At 45.4% G+C, this 19,977-nt stretch overlaps 1 protein-coding gene across 1 annotated transcript; it reads right to left on the reverse strand.

Annotated features, from left to right (window-relative positions):
- Window positions 1–290: 290 nt before the first annotated feature.
- LOC142470841 (NXPE family member 3-like) lies at window positions 291–16,341 on the reverse strand. The gene is made up of 6 exons (XM_075577639.1): window positions 15,884–16,341; window positions 10,600–11,109; window positions 7,005–7,225; window positions 4,419–4,492; window positions 3,632–3,838; window positions 291–1,541 (listed from the first exon to the last, which is right to left on the reverse strand). The coding sequence occupies exons 1-6, from the start codon at window positions 15,938–15,940 to the stop codon at window positions 1,009–1,011; spliced, it is 1,602 nt and encodes a 533-aa protein (XP_075433754.1). The 5' UTR covers window positions 15,941–16,341; the 3' UTR covers window positions 291–1,008.
- Between the last annotated feature and the right edge of the window lie 3,636 nt (window positions 16,342–19,977).

Raw genomic sequence — 19,977 nt, forward strand, 5'->3', positions numbered from 1 at the left:
TATTTTTATAGTTTATATATATATATATATATAATATATATAAATATATATATATATATATATATATATATATATATATATATACACACACATATATACACCGTAATTGTTTTTTTCTGCTCTGTATATTGGATAGTTATTCATCTAATTGTTTTTATCAACAAGGCGGTACAAAATCATCACAGTTGATTGGGATGCATATAGTCCCCCCCCCTCCCCTGGAGAGAAATGGCCGCCCCTGTGTAAGTCCCATTCAGGAGCAGCGACACCCCCCCCCCCACCCACTGCTTTAATAACCCTTCTGGGAAATTCACTCTGCGCTGGGTCGCCATCGCGCTTGGCCTCGATCACGGCCATACTTGGGCCACGGCCCAGCCTCCCCAATTGCCGCATGGAGAAACCTGAATCTCGCCCCATCTGCATGTTCGAGTCGAGCGGGAGTGTTAAATGAAGTGTTAAATCAACCCATTTGTGTTTTTAACTTTATTCCATTGTGAGCTCCTGTTTCCCGGCTGGCACTCAGAGAGAGAGAGAGCGGTGTGTTCCTAATCCTTTCAGCGGAGCGAAATTAAATGGCGCATTCATTGTTCTTGAAAAACTTAATTGCAAAACGCGTAGGCATCCCCATGGATATGCCCTCGGAAACGATAGTACCCTTTGTCATACAAAAAACGCATCTAGTAAATACAGTATTGTATAAATGCTGCAGGGTGAATCTGGTGCCCAAGGAGGAAGAGACAGTTTGTTCTGAAACGCGTTGGGAAGGGATACGGTGAAACACTGCAGCATTTTCCCTTCTGTCAATGTATCTACTCTTGGTGCAGACTGCATGTGAGTTTATTTCTCCTTTTTGTTGTTTCCTACATTATGTTGTTGTTCTTCTTGTAGTTTGAACACCTGGATGGGGATATCCAGGATCGGTATCACTCTTATTCTCTGACACCCTGTGTGATACTCCCTGGCGAGTGCACGTGTGTCCCATCGTTTTTACTGACGTAAAAAGAAGTCTCAGCGAGGGCAGATGAAGGACAGCATCAAATCCACCTCGTTCTTGACAATGACATTGGGGGGGTGGATATCCTCAGGCAGCCTGTGGCAGGAAGTCATCTGCCAGACATCCAGTATGGTCACTGGCAACTTGGAGAACATGGCCCTCATCACCGTTTCCAGCTGCCAGGACAGCCAGTCACTGCCATGGGCAAAGCGGTACCCGGTGTTGGCCGATTTGATGAGGACCTTGGTCTCAGGGCTGCGTTCTAGTAACCGAGTGACGGCACCTCGCAGCCCACGCATCCTTCGCACGTACATTCCTATGGGGTAGGAGAGGAAGTGCGACCAGCAGGTTATCACAATGACCGTCCCCTTGCGGTCTCCCAATCGGTCCAGCTCCGATGCCATGTAGCGCAGTTCGTGTATCCACGTGCGCTGCATGCGCAGCGGCTTCTGATGTGCCCTCCATTGGACCAGGTAATTATGTTCTGCGTCGGTCGCCAGCAGAGGACCTGGATGGTACGTCACATGGAGGTCTATCTTCTGGAGAGCTGGATGTGTGGGGAGTGAGAGGAGATAAAGATTAAGGGTCAGATTCACTAAACAGTGTTACTCCAATCCTCCAGCGTGGCTTAATAAATATAGTGTTTATGGTCTACTGTATATACAAGTGAAAGGGCTGTAAGGTATTTTTCCAGCAAAAAGAGTATGGAGTAACACCACCATTTACTAAACATAGCCCAACTCATTGAACACAATAGGATTCATTCTTTGAGACACTTTGTGCACTTTGTTTGGTCGAAAAATGGCATCACCTCTGACTTGATACATAACCCCCCCTAGACACATCCATTCGGATGCATGGACACCAGGCACAGCGACCCGAGGCGACACAGGAAGTCCGTCCTTCTGCAACCTAAACTGCTATGTTATGAAAGGTCCCTACTTTAATAACCCCGATTCGTGGGGAGTAGGACAATGGCGTTAAAGACGTACAGAAGAAGCAGAGAAGGGCACAATGGCCTAAAAAATAAGAATGTTAAGAAGACCTGAAGTGTCCGTCTCAAATTCTGTGACAATCCTTTTGGGTCTTCTCAGGGGATGCATTTAATGGTGCAGTCCCACCTACAGGACAAGCTGAATCTCTTAGGGGCTTCTGAACGGGGGAGGGGTTGTCAATCAAGTGTTTTCGTTCCCCTTATCCCACCCTGTCAGAGAGCCAATAAAGGTAAGATGGGGAGGGGGGGTTCTGGCTGTACAAGCACATTCTGACGTCACACAGCGACATCACACAGTGACATCACACAGTGACATCACAAAACAGGGAGAAGCCAGAGGAAATGAAACCCCCCAAAGTCTCACTTTAGAAAATAAACTAAAATTACTTATCGGTATTGGATTTGGGAAGAACGGTATTAATTACCCAGAAGAGACCACCTTAAACTAGGGGTCTCAAACTCAGTCCTCAAGGGCCACCACCAGGACGGCTTTTATGGATATCCCCGCTTCAGCACAGGTGGTACAGTCTTTGACTGAGCCAGTAATTGAGCTACCTGTGCTGAAGCAGGGATATCCATAAAAGCCGGCCTGTTTGGTGGCCCTTGAGGACTGAGTTGGAGACGCCTGCCTTAACCAATCTAATCTTCTAGGAGACAAAGTTTCTTTTAGTTACTGTACCTAGGAGTTCTTTATTGGGTTAATAATAATAATAATAGCATGTTCTTGTGTAGCGCTGCTAGTTGTACGTAATGTATCACAGAGACATTTTGCAGACACAGTCCCTGCCTTGTGGAGCTTACAATCAATTTTTTGGTGCCTGAGGTGCCCTCTCCCTCCCTTTCTCTTCCTCTCTCTCTCCCCCCCCCCCCTCTCTCTCTCTCTCTCTCTCTCTCTCTCTCTCTCTCTCTCTCTCCCTCTCTCCATCTCGTTCCCCTCTTCGTTCTCTCCTCGTTCTCCTCATTCTCCTCCTCTCTCCCCTCCTCTCTCTCCTCCTCTCTCTCTCTCCTCCTCTCTCTCCTCCTCTCTCTCCTCCGCTCTTTCCTCCTCTCTCCCTCCTCCTCTCTCTCTCCTCCTCTCTCTCTCCTCCTCTCTCTCCTCCCCTCTCCCTCTGCCTCTCTCTCACCCTCTCTCTCTCCCCCTCTCTCTCTCCCCCTCTCTCTCTCCCCATCTCCTACTCTCTGTCCCCCCCCTCTCTCTCTCTCTCTCTCTCTCTCTCTCTCTCTCTCTCTCTCTCTCCCCCTCCCTCTCTCCATCTTGTTCTCCTCCTCGTTCTCCTCATTCTCCTCCTCTCTCCCCTCCTCTCTCTCCTCCTCTCTCTCTCCTCTTCTCTCTCCTCCTCTCTCTCCTCCTCTCTCTCCTCCTCCCTCCTCCTCTCTCCATCCTCCTCTCTCTCTCCTCTCTCTCTCTCCCCCTCTCTCTCTCCTCCTCTCTCCCTCCTCCTCTCTCTCTCCCCCTCTCCTACTCTCTGTCCCCCTCTCTCTCTCCTCAGAATTTGACAAAGGTTGAATGCAATGGACACACTGTATGTCTTTTATTTCCAACCTAACCTTCTATGTGACTGCATTATGTTGCACAAAGACATGCAGGTGGGAGTGGATAGAAACAGACAAGCGGGTGTACAGCATGTGTCTAGGTCACTTACAGGGCACAAAATCTACCAGACATTCCCACCACTGTCGTAGTGTAGAATCCCCAAACATGTAGACGACCTTCCCAGACAGACAGGCCGTCACATTGGATGGGTCATTGAAATGCTGGTTTGTACAGACCCGGGACTCCCACTGATCCTGGAAGTAGAACCCTGAAGGGTCTGGATTCTTCAGGCCGGGGGTGCACACGCCCCTTGTATCTGAAACACAAGCCCTCTCCGTATAAACAGATCTGCAGAACATCAAGTTAGCATTTCGATCGGTCCTGGGGAAGTGAAGGTTGGTTAAAGGTTGTGATATTCCTCCAGAGTACCGATCCTTCATGGCATTCATTGAACGCCATAAGGGCACTCAAATGGTCAATTTTCCCTACAAATATAAAAAAAGGTACATTTATTGGGAACCAAAAGATACCAGAACAAGTTCTGGATAACCACCCAATATAAAAAATGTGATCCAATGGGAATCCAATTGAGGGGTGAATACCACCTGAATGGAACCCTATGAGTTGACATCCATTCAGACAGCTTTCACTCCTCCATTGGACCCCCCCTAGAATATGAGCTAAAGAGGCATCACATTCATTGATCACCATAGGGACACCAAATAGTTAATGGACCGACATGGGACTTAATCTACTGTATATACGATGTCATGAGGTCTGCTGTATTTTCAACACAGTGATAAGTAATGGGATTTCTCAGGGTGCGTAGGGTTCAGCCCAATAACCAGATAACCCAATGGAACTTTCTCAACACCCTCAGGGCTGAAACCGCTCACCGTTGTCGAGGTTATTTTGTGGTAGAACATTCAGTGGTCTCAACTTTGATGGAATTACCTGGTCTGTCAGAGACCTACAAGAGGGGGGAAAAAAAGCTGCATTTGACACTGTGAAACCATTTAAAGAAAACTATTTAGGGCCATGGTTGTTTTTCAAGGGTTCCCTCTTTTAAATGCAATTATTTCACAAGGCCAGTCAATGTTATACATTATATTTAGGCATGGAGGGAACCAGACTAGATGGAAGTAATAAGTAATTCTACGTACATTCTGTATAGAAAAGTTTGGAATAGCGACCCACGCGTATATACACGTAGCCACGCCTTTTGGATCAGTTTCTGGAGTAAAAAGGTGCACAACCAACGAGGCCCCCCAAAAAAATATGTGACACGTTTCGAGCCGTGGCTCTTTATCAAGGTGTGGAGTCTGATAATACAATCTGCACCGCCCCGTACGAGTACATCTGCGTCGCCCCAAAGGCGGACAGCCTGATGGGGCTCCCCTCGAGCTGCTCCGCTCTGCACAGGACCAGCGTGCTAAGAGTTAACATTTGCTTGTACTTTGTGGAACGTCATCCCAACCCACTGGAATGTTAATGAGCCGGGAGGACAAAGAACTTTGTATTCGCAGCTACATTCAACCTGAACCCCTTCAGTGTACATCTGCATCTCACCAAAGGTAGACAGCCTTTGGTGCAGCAAAAGGGAAGCCAAAGGGTGTGAGCCGTTTGCTGCAGTTCGGTAATGTTAAAGCTTCTCTATTTCAATCTGAAACTCCCCTGCACCTAATTTTCCAATTGTATCTGTCCGGGAAATGTCTGTGAATTGACTGTATAACTCTGTTGTATAACTGTTGTATTACTTCTGGGTAAAACATTTTTATAAATAAACAAAAGATCGAAGAAATTCTGCGGCTGAAATGAACTGACCAATCCGCGACGGATTCTAATTCTGGCCAACGTTTCACCCAATCTCTACTGCGAAAATGGGCAAAAAAAAAATGCTTCTCCTACAGGTGAGAAGTTCTGGAACGTCTTCTCATGTGGAAAACTTGATAGGTCTCCAAGAACCGTCCCGCGCCATGTACAGGATTTCCGGCTACATGTGGATATAGCTACAAAACATTCCTATTGCTCCATATACAGATGTGGTAGCGCTTACCGTTTTCAGCGCTGTGGTCGCGGGCAGTCGCTTATACATGCCAATTGCAGCCGGGGCAGGATTAATATTGGGGGGGGGGGGGGGTCCTGTTAAAAAGAATGGACCCCCCCTCTGCAGCTCCATCATGGCTACCAGCTACCCAAGCGCCGCGTTTGTTCGGTATTTTCGTCACGGTACAGAAAACAGCTGTAACTGCTTATCCCTAACTCTCTATAGTTTAATGACACTTCTCCTACCACCTCTATTACTCCATATAACTGCTTCCTAAAACTCCTTTTGTCCCAAATGATAATTCCCTACAACGCCTACCTTTATCCATTTCCCTAAAACTGCTCCCTCTAACTTCTCCCTAATTCCTTGTATTGATCTTTACAGCTACCAATAATTCCCACCTTTACCACTACTAATACTCCTTTTCAAGCTGCAGACCAAGCAATATCCCACGTGTGTATTTTTTAAAATAAATCAGTTCTGTGCGAAGAGACTGTACTTGTAGCATTTTTTTTAAAAACAACGCTAAATGACATTAATAATGTATTATACTGTAACAAGCATTTTTTGTTTCTCTAGCAACCATTTACAAAGTCACATCCCCTCCCTCTTCTGAAACAGGCTCTGGCACGCCCCTTTTTGAACCTTGCCCTCTCTCTAGCAGTGCACCAATTGTATCTAGTGACTGCCAGGTCACATGATCTTCCCCACAGAACTTTGCATCTTGGGTCCTCTTCTGCTGCACTGACAGCCATTTAGTGAACCCCCGAGCCGAATCTTTGCCGATTGATCTCAGGAGAACGGATTGATCAGCAACTTAGCTAATTACATATCACTGTTGTATTGATGCACATATTAACGGGGGGGAAAAGGCAGCTTGGACTGCTACTTTAACCACTGATTTGAATTCATCCACTAGCTCTCTATTCCTCCATATTACCTGTCCCAAACCTCTTCCGTTTGCTCCATACAACATCTCTGCTAAATCCTCCCCAAGTCCCCATAATGGTCCATATCACCGCTCCCTAAAAATCCTCCCTAACTCTTATTGCTCCATATAATCTGTCTGGTAACATCTCCATCACTCCTCCCATTGCTCAATGTAATACCTCGCTATAATTAATCCCATTACTCTATATAAACCCCCTAACTCCTCCATTTGATGCACATAACCTCTGCCTACCACTCCTCTTATTGCCCCATATAGCTGTATCCCAACTTCTCCTATTACTCCATATAAGCCCTACCTATATCTCCTCCTATTGCTCCATATAACCCTCCCTATAACTCCTACCTAGCTCATCTAATTGCTCTATAACGGTTCTCCCCATCATATGTTGCACCCAGAGACATGAACACCAGCAGTGGACCCATACCCATCTCTCTGAGATAAAGGTTGAATAATTAATAGGGAGGGGATTTGTCTATTAGTTACATTTTCAGGAACACGTTTTCCTCTTTGGATAGGATGTTGCGGTTGCCACCAGATGAGTGCTCACGGTACGAGTCACATGGGAGGTTCTTTGGCCGGACACAGACCCACTTCTCGCCACTGACTGGGTCAGGATATTCACAGACATTGCGTCCTGGGAGGTCAAAATTGCATTCCATCACCTCACGGGTCCCATTCAGTTCAAAATACCCATGGAAGAATACCTGGGTAAAAGATACAGTACAGTGAGATACAGGTGTAGTAGACTATATTGTCCCATGTAGAAGAACAATACCGCCACTGAATCTTATGGAAACTCTGTGATATCTTTCATTTTAACGGTACATGTTGCGTTATCTGGGGGAATGATAAAGAGAAACAATGTCTTCAAAGTACAGGTCTCCTCTCAGACAGAGATACACAGCAGAACTCAACTCACACGTTCATAACACAATTCTCAATTTAATGTGACAGCAAAGAAAAGCGGAGAGACAAAGTTTCAAGTCCCATATGGATCTTTCACCAGGTGATATCAGCTCCATATGGGACCTGAAACGTGGTCTTTCCACTGTTCTACAATAAGTGGAGAACTTCATTATGAACTTGTAAGTAGAGCTCTGCTTTGTATCTCTGTCTGAGAGGAGACCTGCCCTGTGTATCTCTGTCTGAGAGGAGACCTGCCCTGCGTATCTCTGTCTGAGAGGAGACCTGCCCTGTGTATCTCTGTCGGAGAGGAGACTTGCCCAGTGTATCTCTGTCTGAGAGGAGACCTGCCCTGTGTATCTCTGTCTGAGAGGAGACCTGCCCTGTGTATCTCTGTCTGAGAAGAGACCTGCCCTGTGTGTCTCTGTCTGAGAGGAGACCTGCACTCTGTATCTCTGTCCTAGAGGGACCTGCACTGTGTATCTCTGTCCTGGAGGAGACCTGCCCTGTTTATCTCTGTCTGAGAGGAGACCTATACTGTGTATCTCTGTCCCAGAGGAGACCTGCACTGCGTATCTCTGTCTGAGAAGAGACCTGCCCTGTATATCTCTGTCTGAGAGGAGACCTGCCGTGTGCATATCTCTGTCTGAGAGAAGACCTGCCCTGCGTATCTCTGTCTGAGAGGAGACCTGCCCTGTGTATCTCTGTCTGAGAGGAGACCTGTCGTGTGCATATCTCTGTCTGAGAGAAGACCTGCCCTGCGTATCTCTGTCTGAGAGGAGACCTGCCCTGTGTATCTCTGTCTGAGAGGAGACCTGCACTATGTATCTCTGTCTGAGAGGAGACCTGCCGTGTGCATATTTCTGTCTGAGAGAAGACCTGCCCTGCGTATCTCTGTCTGAGAGGAGACCTGCCCTGTGTATCTCTGTCTGAGAGGAGACCTGCACTATGTATCTCTGTCTGAGAGGAGACCTGCCCTGTGTATCTCTGTCTGAGAGGAAACATGCCCTGTGTATCTCTGTCTGAAAGGAGACCTGCCCTGTGTATCTCTGTCTGAGAGGAGACCTGCCCTGTGTGTTTCTGTCTGAGAGGAGACTTGTCCTGTGTGTCTCTGTCTGAGAGGAGACCTGCCCTGTGTGTCTCTGTCTCAGAGGAGACCTGCCCTGTGTATCTCTGTCTGAGAGGAGACCTGCACTATGTATCTCTGTCTGAGGGGAGACCTGCCCTGTGTATCTCTGTCTGAGAGGAGACCTGCATTGTGTATCTCTGTCTGAGAGGAGACCTGCCCTGTGTGTCTCTTTCTGAGAGGAGACCTGTCCTGTGTATCTCTGTCTGAGAAGAGACCTGCCCTGTGTGTCTCTGTCTGAGAGGAGACCTGCACTCTGTATCTCTGTCCTAGAGGGACCTGCACTGTGTATCTCTGTCCTGGAGGAGACCTGCCCTGTTTATCTCTGTCTGAGAGGAGACCTATACTGTGTATCTCTGTCCCAGAGGAGACCTGCACTGCGTATCTCTGTCTGAGAAGAGACCTGCCCTGTATATCTCTGTCTGAGAGGAGACCTGCCGTGTGCATATCTCTGTCTGAGAGAAGACCTGCCCTGCGTATCTCTGTCTGAGAGGAGACCTGCCCTGTGTATCTCTGTCTGAGAGGAGACCTGTCGTGTGCATATCTCTGTCTGAGAGAAGACCTGCCCTGCGTATCTCTGTCTGAGAGGAGACCTGCCCTGTGTATCTCTGTCTGAGAGGAGACCTGCACTATGTATCTCTGTCTGAGAGGAGACCTGCCGTGTGCATATTTCTGTCTGAGAGAAGACCTGCCCTGCGTATCTCTGTCTGAGAGGAGACCTGCCCTGTGTATCTCTGTCTGAGAGGAGACCTGCACTATGTATCTCTGTCTGAGAGGAGACCTGCCCTGTGTATCTCTGTCTGAGAGGAAACATGCCCTGTGTATCTCTGTCTGAAAGGAGACCTGCCCTGTGTATCTCTGTCTGAGAGGAGACCTGCCCTGTGTGTCTCTGTCTGAGAGGAAACCTGCCCTGTGTATCTCTGTCTGAGAGGAGACCTGCCCTGTGTGTTTCTGTCTGAGAGGAGACTTGTCCTGTGTGTCTCTGTCTGAGAGGAGACCTGCCCTGTGTGTCTCTGTCTCAGAGGAGACCTGCCCTGTGTATCTCTGTCTGAGAGGAGACCTGCACTATGTATCTCTGTCTGAGGGGAGACCTGCCCTGTGTATCTCTGTCTGAGAGGAGACCTGCATTGTGTATCTCTGTCTGAGAGGAGACCTGCCCTGTGTGTCTCTTTCTGAGAGGAGACCTGTCCTGTGTATCTCTGTCTGAGAGGAGACCTGCCCTGTGTGTCTCTGGCTGAGAGGAGACCTGTCCTGTGTGTCTCTGTCTGAGAGGAGACCTGCCCTGTGTGTCTCTGGCTGAGAGGAGACCTGCACTTTGAGGAAATTGTTTGTCTATGTTGTCTTGGCTGCACCCACAGGAGTCTCCTCACCTGAAACTGTTTTCCCCCACTTTGGAACTGAAATGATGAAGTGGAAACTTCCCCATCATGAAAGTAGAGTGTGTATACAAACATTAATAAACAGATAAAGCAAATCAAAACATATATTGTAACCAACATAACCCCCTTATTTCACGGTATTATTTCACGGTATATCACAAAGTTTCCATAGGTTTAATAGCAATGTGGTAACAATAGTAACACACCATATCTCACTGTGTGCTACCACAGCTCAAGGGGACAGTGAAGCCTTCTACATTAGTCATGGCTCTTTTCCTTACAGGAAGTATTGCTTTTCTGTTCAGATTGTGTTCACTGTCCCTGGAAAACGGTGAATGCTATCTCTCCTTGAAGCGAACAATAGTGACACGATATTCATCTCTGTGTGTCATAGCGGTCACTAGGGTGACAGCCCTTGACATGTCCTATAGATGTCCTAAGGGCACATAACAGATGAAGCCATCTTCATTGCTCTCAATGGTGAATTTTGGTGGGACATGTTGTGACTGCCATTAAACTTTGTGGATTCTCTGTGATATTCTGAGCTGGGATATGTGTGATCGCTAAGAACAATAAGCCTGAGTACAACCGTAAACTATTCAATTGTGTGCTCTGTTTCTATAAAAAAAATAATAATATTGGTTTCAGGATCCGTCTATTACTGTATTACCTTGTCTGGACGAGAGTCCCTCTTCTCATGCAGGATGGAGATGGCCTCGCTGGAATGGATGAGTCTAACTGAGATCAGTGTCTCCCCGGGCCACACCAGAAGGAATGAGGCTGTGTAGGTACCATTGTAATGGTCTATGACAGAGCCACTCACTCCAGCTTTCAGCTTCGGGGAGTGAAGCTTGGCCTGGAATAAATCCCCCCCATAAGTCTTCGGCCGACTTTTGTGGTCCCTGGCTGTGATCAGGACCTCCAGCTTCTCCCCTACAGTATAAGTGGTGCGTGGAAGCAGCAACACGTAGTGGCAGGACATAGGATTTGTGGAGAACTCAAAAGTCCTGCGGGCTGGTGGCAACGGCCATGCAATCATCTTCAACAGAGTCTGGAGCTCCTCGTCTATATGCATGGTAGATGGCAGAACGGCAGAATTCTTTGTGGAACATGTATGTCGACGGTAATTAGGTGGGTACTTTTTTGACACAGAATCTGACCCTATAAACCTGTATAAAAACTAAAAAAAAACCCTACAGTAGGTTACATTTGGGTTAGGAAGCAGATTACAAAGCCAAGATACAGTATGACTATTCATGTGTCTACAGGCCTTTCAATAACATTCCTTTTTCATATGGTCCCATTTTCAGTACTAACTAACGAGGAGTCTTGTATTTACAATACACACTTGCACTGCTAACCCCACACTACTCTCTTACAGACAGCTGCACAAGGACTAGAAGTGTTACTGCTCAGAGATATCTCAGTGCAGATGTAGATTGGTGTTCCACTGAGGGTACAGTAAAGCGGGCATATCGAAAAAGGATAGGAAAAGATGCCCTTTTAGCTGTGCACGCACAGAGGTATTCTATGTATACACAATACGAAAAATATGTAAAAATGAAACTTACACATATACACACACACACAAAGCTTTATTCAACTTACCCACATACACACACACACACACACACACACAAAGCTTTATTCAACTTATATATATAAAATCGGAAACAGGGCACGCACAAACACAAAATAAAAAATAAGGGTAAAGGGAGGGTGCATACTGTCCAAAAAGATACAGAAAAAAAAGAAAAAAGGGGCAGGCACGCCTATATGCAAAAAAGTGACTTTTATTGACTCAACATATCGGTCCCACTGGGACCTTTCTTAAGAGCTCTTGGACCAAATGTTGAGTCAATAAATGTAATTTATTGCATATAGGAGTGCCTGTCCCATATATATATATATATATATATATATATATATATATATATATATATATATATATATATATATATATATATATATATATATATAATACTGAGTTAAGTTATGGTGAGTAAAAAAAGTGACAAAAACCCTCCACAGGAAAGCAAATATGCATTAAGCCTATAGGGAACCATGTTAAAAATGGTTTTTGAGGCAAAAAGTGGCACTGTGTGCTCATTTGCATGTCATTTCCCAGAATCCCTTGCTGCAGTGGAAGTGCTGTGTGCTGGGTGATAATGGGGAAAGGCGGGGTTGCAGACCTGCCTAAGACATGCAGATGAGCATACAGTTGTATTTGCAAATTTGCTTTCCTGTGGAGGATTTTTGTCACTTTTTTTACTCACCATAACTTAACTCAGTATTATGGTATAGCCTATCCCATAGCCTCTTTGCATACCCAGTTAAAATCAAATCCACACTGATGAGACCCATTTAGGTCGAAACAGCTGGCTGTGGGTGGTTTTCTGGGTATGCACCTTAACCCTGGCTGTGCTCAAAGCTGTGACCATGCAGCAAGCTTAAGCCTATAGGAAACCATGTTAAAAATGGTTTTTGAGGCAAAAAGTGACACTGTGTGCTCATTTGCATGTAATTTCCCAGAATCCCTTGCTGCAGTGGAAGTGCTGTATGCTGGGTGATAATGGGGAAAGGCGGGGTTGCAGACCTGCCTAAGACATGCAGATGAGTATATATATATATATATATATATATATATACAGTGTTCGACAAACCTATACATTTGCTCGCCCCGGGCGAGTGGATTTAACCCCCGGGCGAGTAAATATTGGCCCAAGCAGCACACGTTTGGTACTAGGTGGCGAGTAGATTTTTTTGTGTGGCGAGTAGATTTTTTGGTGATTTGTCAACCACTGTATATATATAGATCAGAATAAATTAGTTCTTCAGTATTAGGTGGGAGGAATAAACTTTTGATATTGCTTACAGTATACCAGAGTGCTACTTCTTGGACTTCTTTTTATCTTGCTTCTTTCATATAATTCTCTGCCCTGTAGCACCACTGACGCACCTACTAGTGCATATGTATATATATATATATCAGTTATTTGGTTACTCACATTGTGCTGTCCTGTGGATGCGGGATCTACCTTTTTCTCTCAATTAACATATATATATATATATATATACAGTGGTCTACAAATCACCAAAAAATCTACTCGCCCAACAAAAAAATCTACTCGCCACCTAGTACCAAACGTGTTATGCCTGGGCCAATAGTAGCTCGCCACGATGTTAAATCCACTCGCCCGGGGCGTGCAAATGTATAGGTTTGTCGAACACTGTATATATATATATATGTGTCTGTCTGCCTGTCTCTGTCTGTCTCTGTCTGTCTCTGTCTGTCCCTGCCTGTCTCTGTCTGTCTCTGTCTGTCTCTGTCTGTCTCTGCCTGTCTCTGCCTATGTCTGTCTCTTTTAAGTGGTTTAAATGCCGGATTTCTAGTAATCAGGACAAAATCCGTTGGTGGATTCCTCGGGATCCGGCGGATTAGCTTTAGTGCTGATTAACGAATAGTTAATACAAGTTCAGCAAATCCGTCAAAATTGTCCTTCAACAAAACCCAAAATAATAACAAAAAACACGAGCAAGTAATGATGTAACGATGTAACGGTGTAACGGTGTAACGTGTAACGGTGTAACGGTGTAACGGTGTAACGGTGTAACGTGTAACGGTGTAACGGTGTAACGGTGTAACGATGTAACGATGTAACGGTGTAACGGTGTAACGGTGTAACGGTGTAACGTGTAACGGTGTAACGGTGTAACGGTGTAACGGTGTAACGGTGTAACGTGTAACGGTGTAACGGTGTAACGGTGTAACGATGTAACGGTGTAACGGTGTAACGGTGTAACGGTGTAACGGTGTAACGGTGTAACGTGTAACGATGTAACGGTGTAACGGTGTAACGGAGTAACGGTGTAACGGTGTAACTGGGTAACGGTGTAACGGTGTAACGCTGTAACGCTGTAACGCTGTAACGCTGTAACGGTGTAACGGTGTAACGGTGTAACGGTGTAACGGTGTAACGCTGTAACGCTGTAACGGTGTAACGGTGTAACGGTGTAACGCTGTAACGGTGTAACGGTGTAACGGTGTAACGGTGTAACGCTGTAACGCTGTAACGGTGTAACGCTGTAACGCTGTAACGCTGTAACGCTGTAACGGTGTAACGGTGTAACGCTGTAACGCTGTAACGCTGTAACGGTGTAACGGTGTAACGGTGTAACGGTGTAACGGTGTAACGCTGTAACGGTGTAACGATGTAACGGTGTAACGGTGTAACGGTGTAACGCTGTAACACTGTAACGATGTAACGATGTAACGATGTAACGATGTAACGGTGTAACGGTGTAACGGTGTAACGGTGTAACGGTGTAACGCTGTAACGCTGTAACGATGTAACGATGTAACGGTGTAACGGTGTAACGGTGTAACGGTGTAACGCTGTAACGGTGTAACGGTGTAACGGTGTAACGATGTAACGATGTAACGATGTAACGATGTAACGGTGTAACGGTGTAACGGTGTAACGGTGTAAAGTGGAACGGTGTAACGATTTAACGATGTAACAATGTAACTATGTAATGATGTAACTATGTAATGATGTAACGGTGTAACGGTGTAACGGTGTAACGGTGTAACGTGGAACGGTGTAACGATTTAACGATGTAACAATGTAACTATGTAATGATGTAACTATGTAATGATGTAACTATGTAATGATGTAACGGTGTAACGGTGTAAAGGTGTAACGATGTAACGGTGTAACGTGGAACGGTGTAACGATTTAACGATGTAACTATGTAATGATGTAACGGTGTAACGATGTAACGGTGTAATGGTGTAACGTGGAACGGTGTAACGATTTAACGATGTAACAATGTAACTATGTAATGATGTAACTATGTAATGATGTAACGGTGTAACGATGTAACGATGTAACGGTGTAACGATGTAACGGTGTAACGGTGAAACGGTGTAACGGTATAACGTGTAACGGTGTAACGATTTAACGATGTAACAATGTAACTATGTAATGATGTAACTATGTAATGATGTAACGGTGTAACGGTGTAAAGGTGTAACAATGTAACGGTGTAACGATTTAACGATGTAACTATGTAATGATGTAACGGTGTAACGATGTAACGGTGTAATGGTGTAACGTGGAACGGTGTAACGATTTAACGATGTAACAATGTAACTATGTAATGATGTAACTATGTAATGATGTAACGGTGTAACGGTATAATGGTGTAACGTTTTAACGGTGTAACGTGTAATGGTGTAACGATGTAACGGTGTAACGATGTAACGTGTAAAGGTGTAACGGTGTAACGGTGTAACGGTGTAAAGGTGTAACGGTGTAACGTGTAACGGTGTAACGATTTAACGATTTAACAATGTAACAATGTAACTATGTAATGATGTAACTATGTAATGATGTAACGGTGTAACGGTGTAACGGTGTAACGGTGTAACGTTGTAACGGTGTAACGTGTAACGATGTAACGGTGTAACGATGTAACGTGTAACGGTGTAACGGTGTAACGTGTAAAGTTGTAACGGTGTAACGTGTAACGGTGTAACGTGTAACGGTGTAACGATGTAACGGTGTAACGATGTAACGTGTAACGGTGTAACGGTGTAACGGTGTAACGTGTAATGGTGTAATGTGTAACGGTGTAACGATGTAACGATGTAACAATGTAACTATGTAACAATGTAACTATGTAATGATGTAACTATGTAATGATGTATGTAACTATGTAACTATGTAACTATGTAACTATATAACTATGTAACCTGGCATTAAAAAGAAAAAGTATAATAATTAAGGTTTCATAGCGATTGCTCTAAATATATCCATTTTATGGCCACTGTGATTAAGAAAATCTAAATAAATTGGATTAAATTCCATATAATGTGACATTTGAGGGGATCAAAGTCACCTATAAATCAAAACACAAAATGTCTGCACCCCCCTAGCCCGCACACTTACCCCTATAATGAACCACGAGCTGCAGAGAATACCGGACCACAACAGAATCTGCCTCATGATCCAGGTGGGCTAAGGACAATTCGGTGCCGGCCGCTGCAGTACAGGTAGCACTGTGATAATCGTTCAGAGTCCCCTCACCTGCAGTACAGGTAGCACTGTGATAATCGTTCAGAGTCCCCTCACCTGCAGTACAGGTAGCACTGTGATAATCGTTCAGAGTCCCCTCACCTGCAGTACAGGTAGCACTGTGATAATCGTTCAGAGTCCCCTCACCTGCAGTACAGGTAGCACTGTGATAATCGTTCAGAGTCCCCTCACCTGCAGTACAGGTAGCACTGTGATAATCGTTCAGAGTCCCCTCACCTGCAGTACAGGTAGCACTGTGATAATCGTTCAGAGTCCCCTCACCTGCAGTACAGGTAGCACTGTGATAATCGTTCAGAGTCCCCTCACCTGCAGTACAGGTAGCACTGTGATAATCGTTCAGAGTCCCCTCACCTGCAGTACAGGTAGCACTGTGATAATCGTTCAGAGTCCCCTCACCTGCAGTACAGGTAGCACTGTGATAATCGTTCAGAGTCCCCTCACCTGCAGTACAGGTAGCACTGTGATAATCGTTCAGAGTCCCCTCACCTGCAGTACAGGTAGCACTGTGATACTCGTTCAGAGTCCCCTCACCTGCAGTACAGGTAGCACTGTGATAATCGTTCAGAGTCCCCTCACCTGCAGTACAGGTAGCACTGTGATAATCGTTCAGAGTCCCCTCACCTGCAGTACAGGTAGCACTGTGATAATCGTTCAGAGTCCCCTCACTTGCAGTACAGGTAGCACTGTGATAATCGTTCAGAGTCCCCTCACCTGCAGTACAGGTAGCACTGTGATACTCGTTCAGAGTCCCCTCACCTGCAGTACAGGTAGCACTGTGATAATCGTTCAGAGTCCCCTCACCTGCAGTACAGGTAGCACTGTGATAATCGTTCAGAGTCCCCTCACCTGCAGTACAGGTAGCACTGTGATAATCGTTCAGAGTCCCCTCACCTGCAGTACAGGTAGCACTGTGATAATCGTTCAGAGTCCCCTCACCTGCAGTACAGGTTATAATAATTCAGAGTCCCCTCACCTGCAGTACAGGTTATAATAATTCAGAGTCCCCTCACCTGCAGTACAGGTAGCTCTCTGATAATTATTCAGTGTCCCTTCACCTGCAGTGCAGGTAGCACTGTGATAATCATTCAGTCCCTTCATCTGCAGAACAGGTACAGTAGCAGTTTGACAATCATTCAGAGAATCCCCTCACCTACAGTACAGGTTGCTCTTTGACAATCATGCAGAGTCCCTTCACCTGCCATACAGGTAGCTCTTTGACAATCATGCACAGTCCCTTCACCTGCCGTACAGGTAGCTCTGTGACAATCATGCAGAGTCCCTTTACCTGCAGCACATGTAGCTCTGTGACAGTCATTCAGAGAGTCCCTTCACCTGCAGTGCAGGTAGCTCTGTGACAATTGTATGTCTTTATTTATATAGCTCCAAAAGTGTACTCAGCGCTTCACAAAGAATACAGGGAATTATAATATTACAATAAGTGCAGCAAAATCAGACAATAGGAAAGGAAATCCCTGCCCCGAAAAGCTTACAATCTAAGAGGTTTGAGGGGAACGTACAGAGACAACAGGTGAGGGAATAAGTGCGGTAGATGGCAGTGCTTGGTCACAATGGGTGGTAGGAGGGACTGAGTGAGGGACAGTATGCTCTGAGTCCCCTCACCTGCTATAATTTCTTCCAATCTTTCCTGCAGTAGTAACTTAATATCGCCACTTGTCTCGCAGTCTTTAGAAGATTACAGCACAAGTTGAACCACAAAGGGCTACACATACACGTCTCTCACCCCTCCACTCCCATTTATTGACATGCATGCCCTTTTCTCTGCATTCAAAGCAATACCTAAGTTTACAGTGCAGAAGCATGAACCTGAACAAACAGCCCAGAGCTGCATAAATATTTAAACATTGGCAGGTTAACGTAGTGAAAAATTCCGACGTGCACTTTGGAACCTGCTTATCAGCACAATAATACATAGCACCTTTTCCATGACGTAAATAGGAGAGTTAGTTACAGAAGGTGCATTTTGTAGCGTACTGTGCAGTAAGCTGGCTTAGTGGATTCTTAAAAGGTCGATCCGTCTCAGAAGCAAATCATTGAAATGACCGGGACCTGCGTAAGTGGTTACACCCAGATGAAAAATACATTTTCTTTACCAATGTCTGACGCCTGTAAGTCATTTGAAACAGTTTTTTTTTTTAGTTGGTAAACGCGATGAGCAGAGACGTGATAGGTGTATTCTCCGCGGGCGGCTGCCCTTTCGTCTGATGTCACGGTTTATCTTTATTGGGGTGGATAAAAACTAAGGGGAATGCTGTACCTGTAAGTAATAAAAATACTCTATCTGTCTACATAGTACGGCAGCATGTATAAATATATATCCACGCAGGAAAAAACCAATGGCGGTGCACAGCTAACCAGAAATGAAGGGCGGGGTAGCTAAAAAATCTAATAAAATGAATTTAAGGGACACAGAAGAATGAGTGTGTGTGATTGGGGGTCGGGGGATTGAGCGAGTGTGTGTGGGAGGGGGTGGGAGTGAGTGTGTGGTGGGAATTGAGTGTGTGTGTGGGAGAGAGGAATTGAGTGTGTGTGTGGGGGGGAATTGAGTTTGTGTGTGGGGGGGGGATTGAGTGAGTGGGGGGCAATTGAGTGTGTATGTGGTGGGAATTGAATGTGTGTGTATGGAGAGAAATTGGTTGTGTTGTGTGTATGGGGGGAATTGTGTGTGTGGGTTGAATTGAGTGAGTGTGTATGTGTATGTGTGTGTGGTGGGGGGGGAATTGAGTGTGTGTGTTTGTGTGTGTGTGGTGGGAGGAATTGAATGTGTGTGGGGGGGATTGAGTGTGTGTGCATTAGGGGAGTAATTGAGTGTGTGTGCACTGGGGGAGTAATTGAGTGTGTGTGCGTGGTGGTGGGGGGAATGGAGTGGGTGTGTGTGTGTGTGGGGGGGGAATTGAGAGTGTGTGTGGGGGGGAAGGAGAATTGTGTGTTTGTTGGAAATTGAGTGTGTGTAGGGGGGAATTGAGTGTGTGTGTGTGTGCATATATATATATATATATATATATATATATATATATATATATACATACATACATACATGTGCATGTGTGTGTGCATGTCGAGGTCATCACGCAGCGACGCATGATCGTGACGATGATACCAGGAAGTTGCTGTTCCCACTCCATGAGGGCTCCATGATATACCTCCTAGGATAAGCTTGCTTTTTCCACCCTATGGGGCCCATGCCGGGTATTACTGTTTAGCCGTATCCTCGGTGCTACTGGGCCGCTTTGTCATGTCCTTCTCTGCCTTCCTCTTTCTTTTGGAGTGACAGAGAGTGGGGAGGTTATTTGGGGTGTCTGTATGGGGGTTTTCCCCCCGTGTTGATGGGTGCTTTTGAGAAGAGGAATGACTGATCTTGTGATCCTTCCCCTTTCTCTATTTATGTGTTATATGCCCTTGTGATATTATTACATTATTTTGCATTATTACTAATTTTGCTTGTTTCCTTTGTATCCCTTGTATCCTGCGCCCTTTTTTTTGTATTCTATGTTTCTAAGTGACCCCGATGATCGCGGGAAATAGGAGCAGCGGCGTGCCCTTACCAACACTTTCGGGGAGAGTCTTTGGGGATAGCACGCACTCAACCTTCTATCTCTACCTTACTTTAAATAACTCTTTCCTTTACTGTGGGAGAAATCTCCTCTCCTCCAATCTCAAGGGGAGGCCCTATTTCATTTGCATGGACATTGGGGTCAAAGTCCTTTGTATTCACCCGGCATATATTTTTTAAATAGTATCATATCCCATCTTAAGTACCTCTTTTCTAATGTCAACAGCAAAAATTACCTTTAGTAATTCCTATAACTCTTTGTTAGCCAAATCAGCTGCAGAATGTCAGAAACATAACATTCTGATGACCATGGACCCTTGTGTTTTAATTTACAAACATAGTATTTTCTCATTGCTTAAAATATATGTCTATTACT

The sequence above is a fragment of the Ascaphus truei genome, chromosome 20 (genome assembly GCF_040206685.1).
Source record: "Ascaphus truei isolate aAscTru1 chromosome 20, aAscTru1.hap1, whole genome shotgun sequence".
Lineage (NCBI taxonomy): Eukaryota > Metazoa > Chordata > Amphibia > Anura > Ascaphidae > Ascaphus > Ascaphus truei.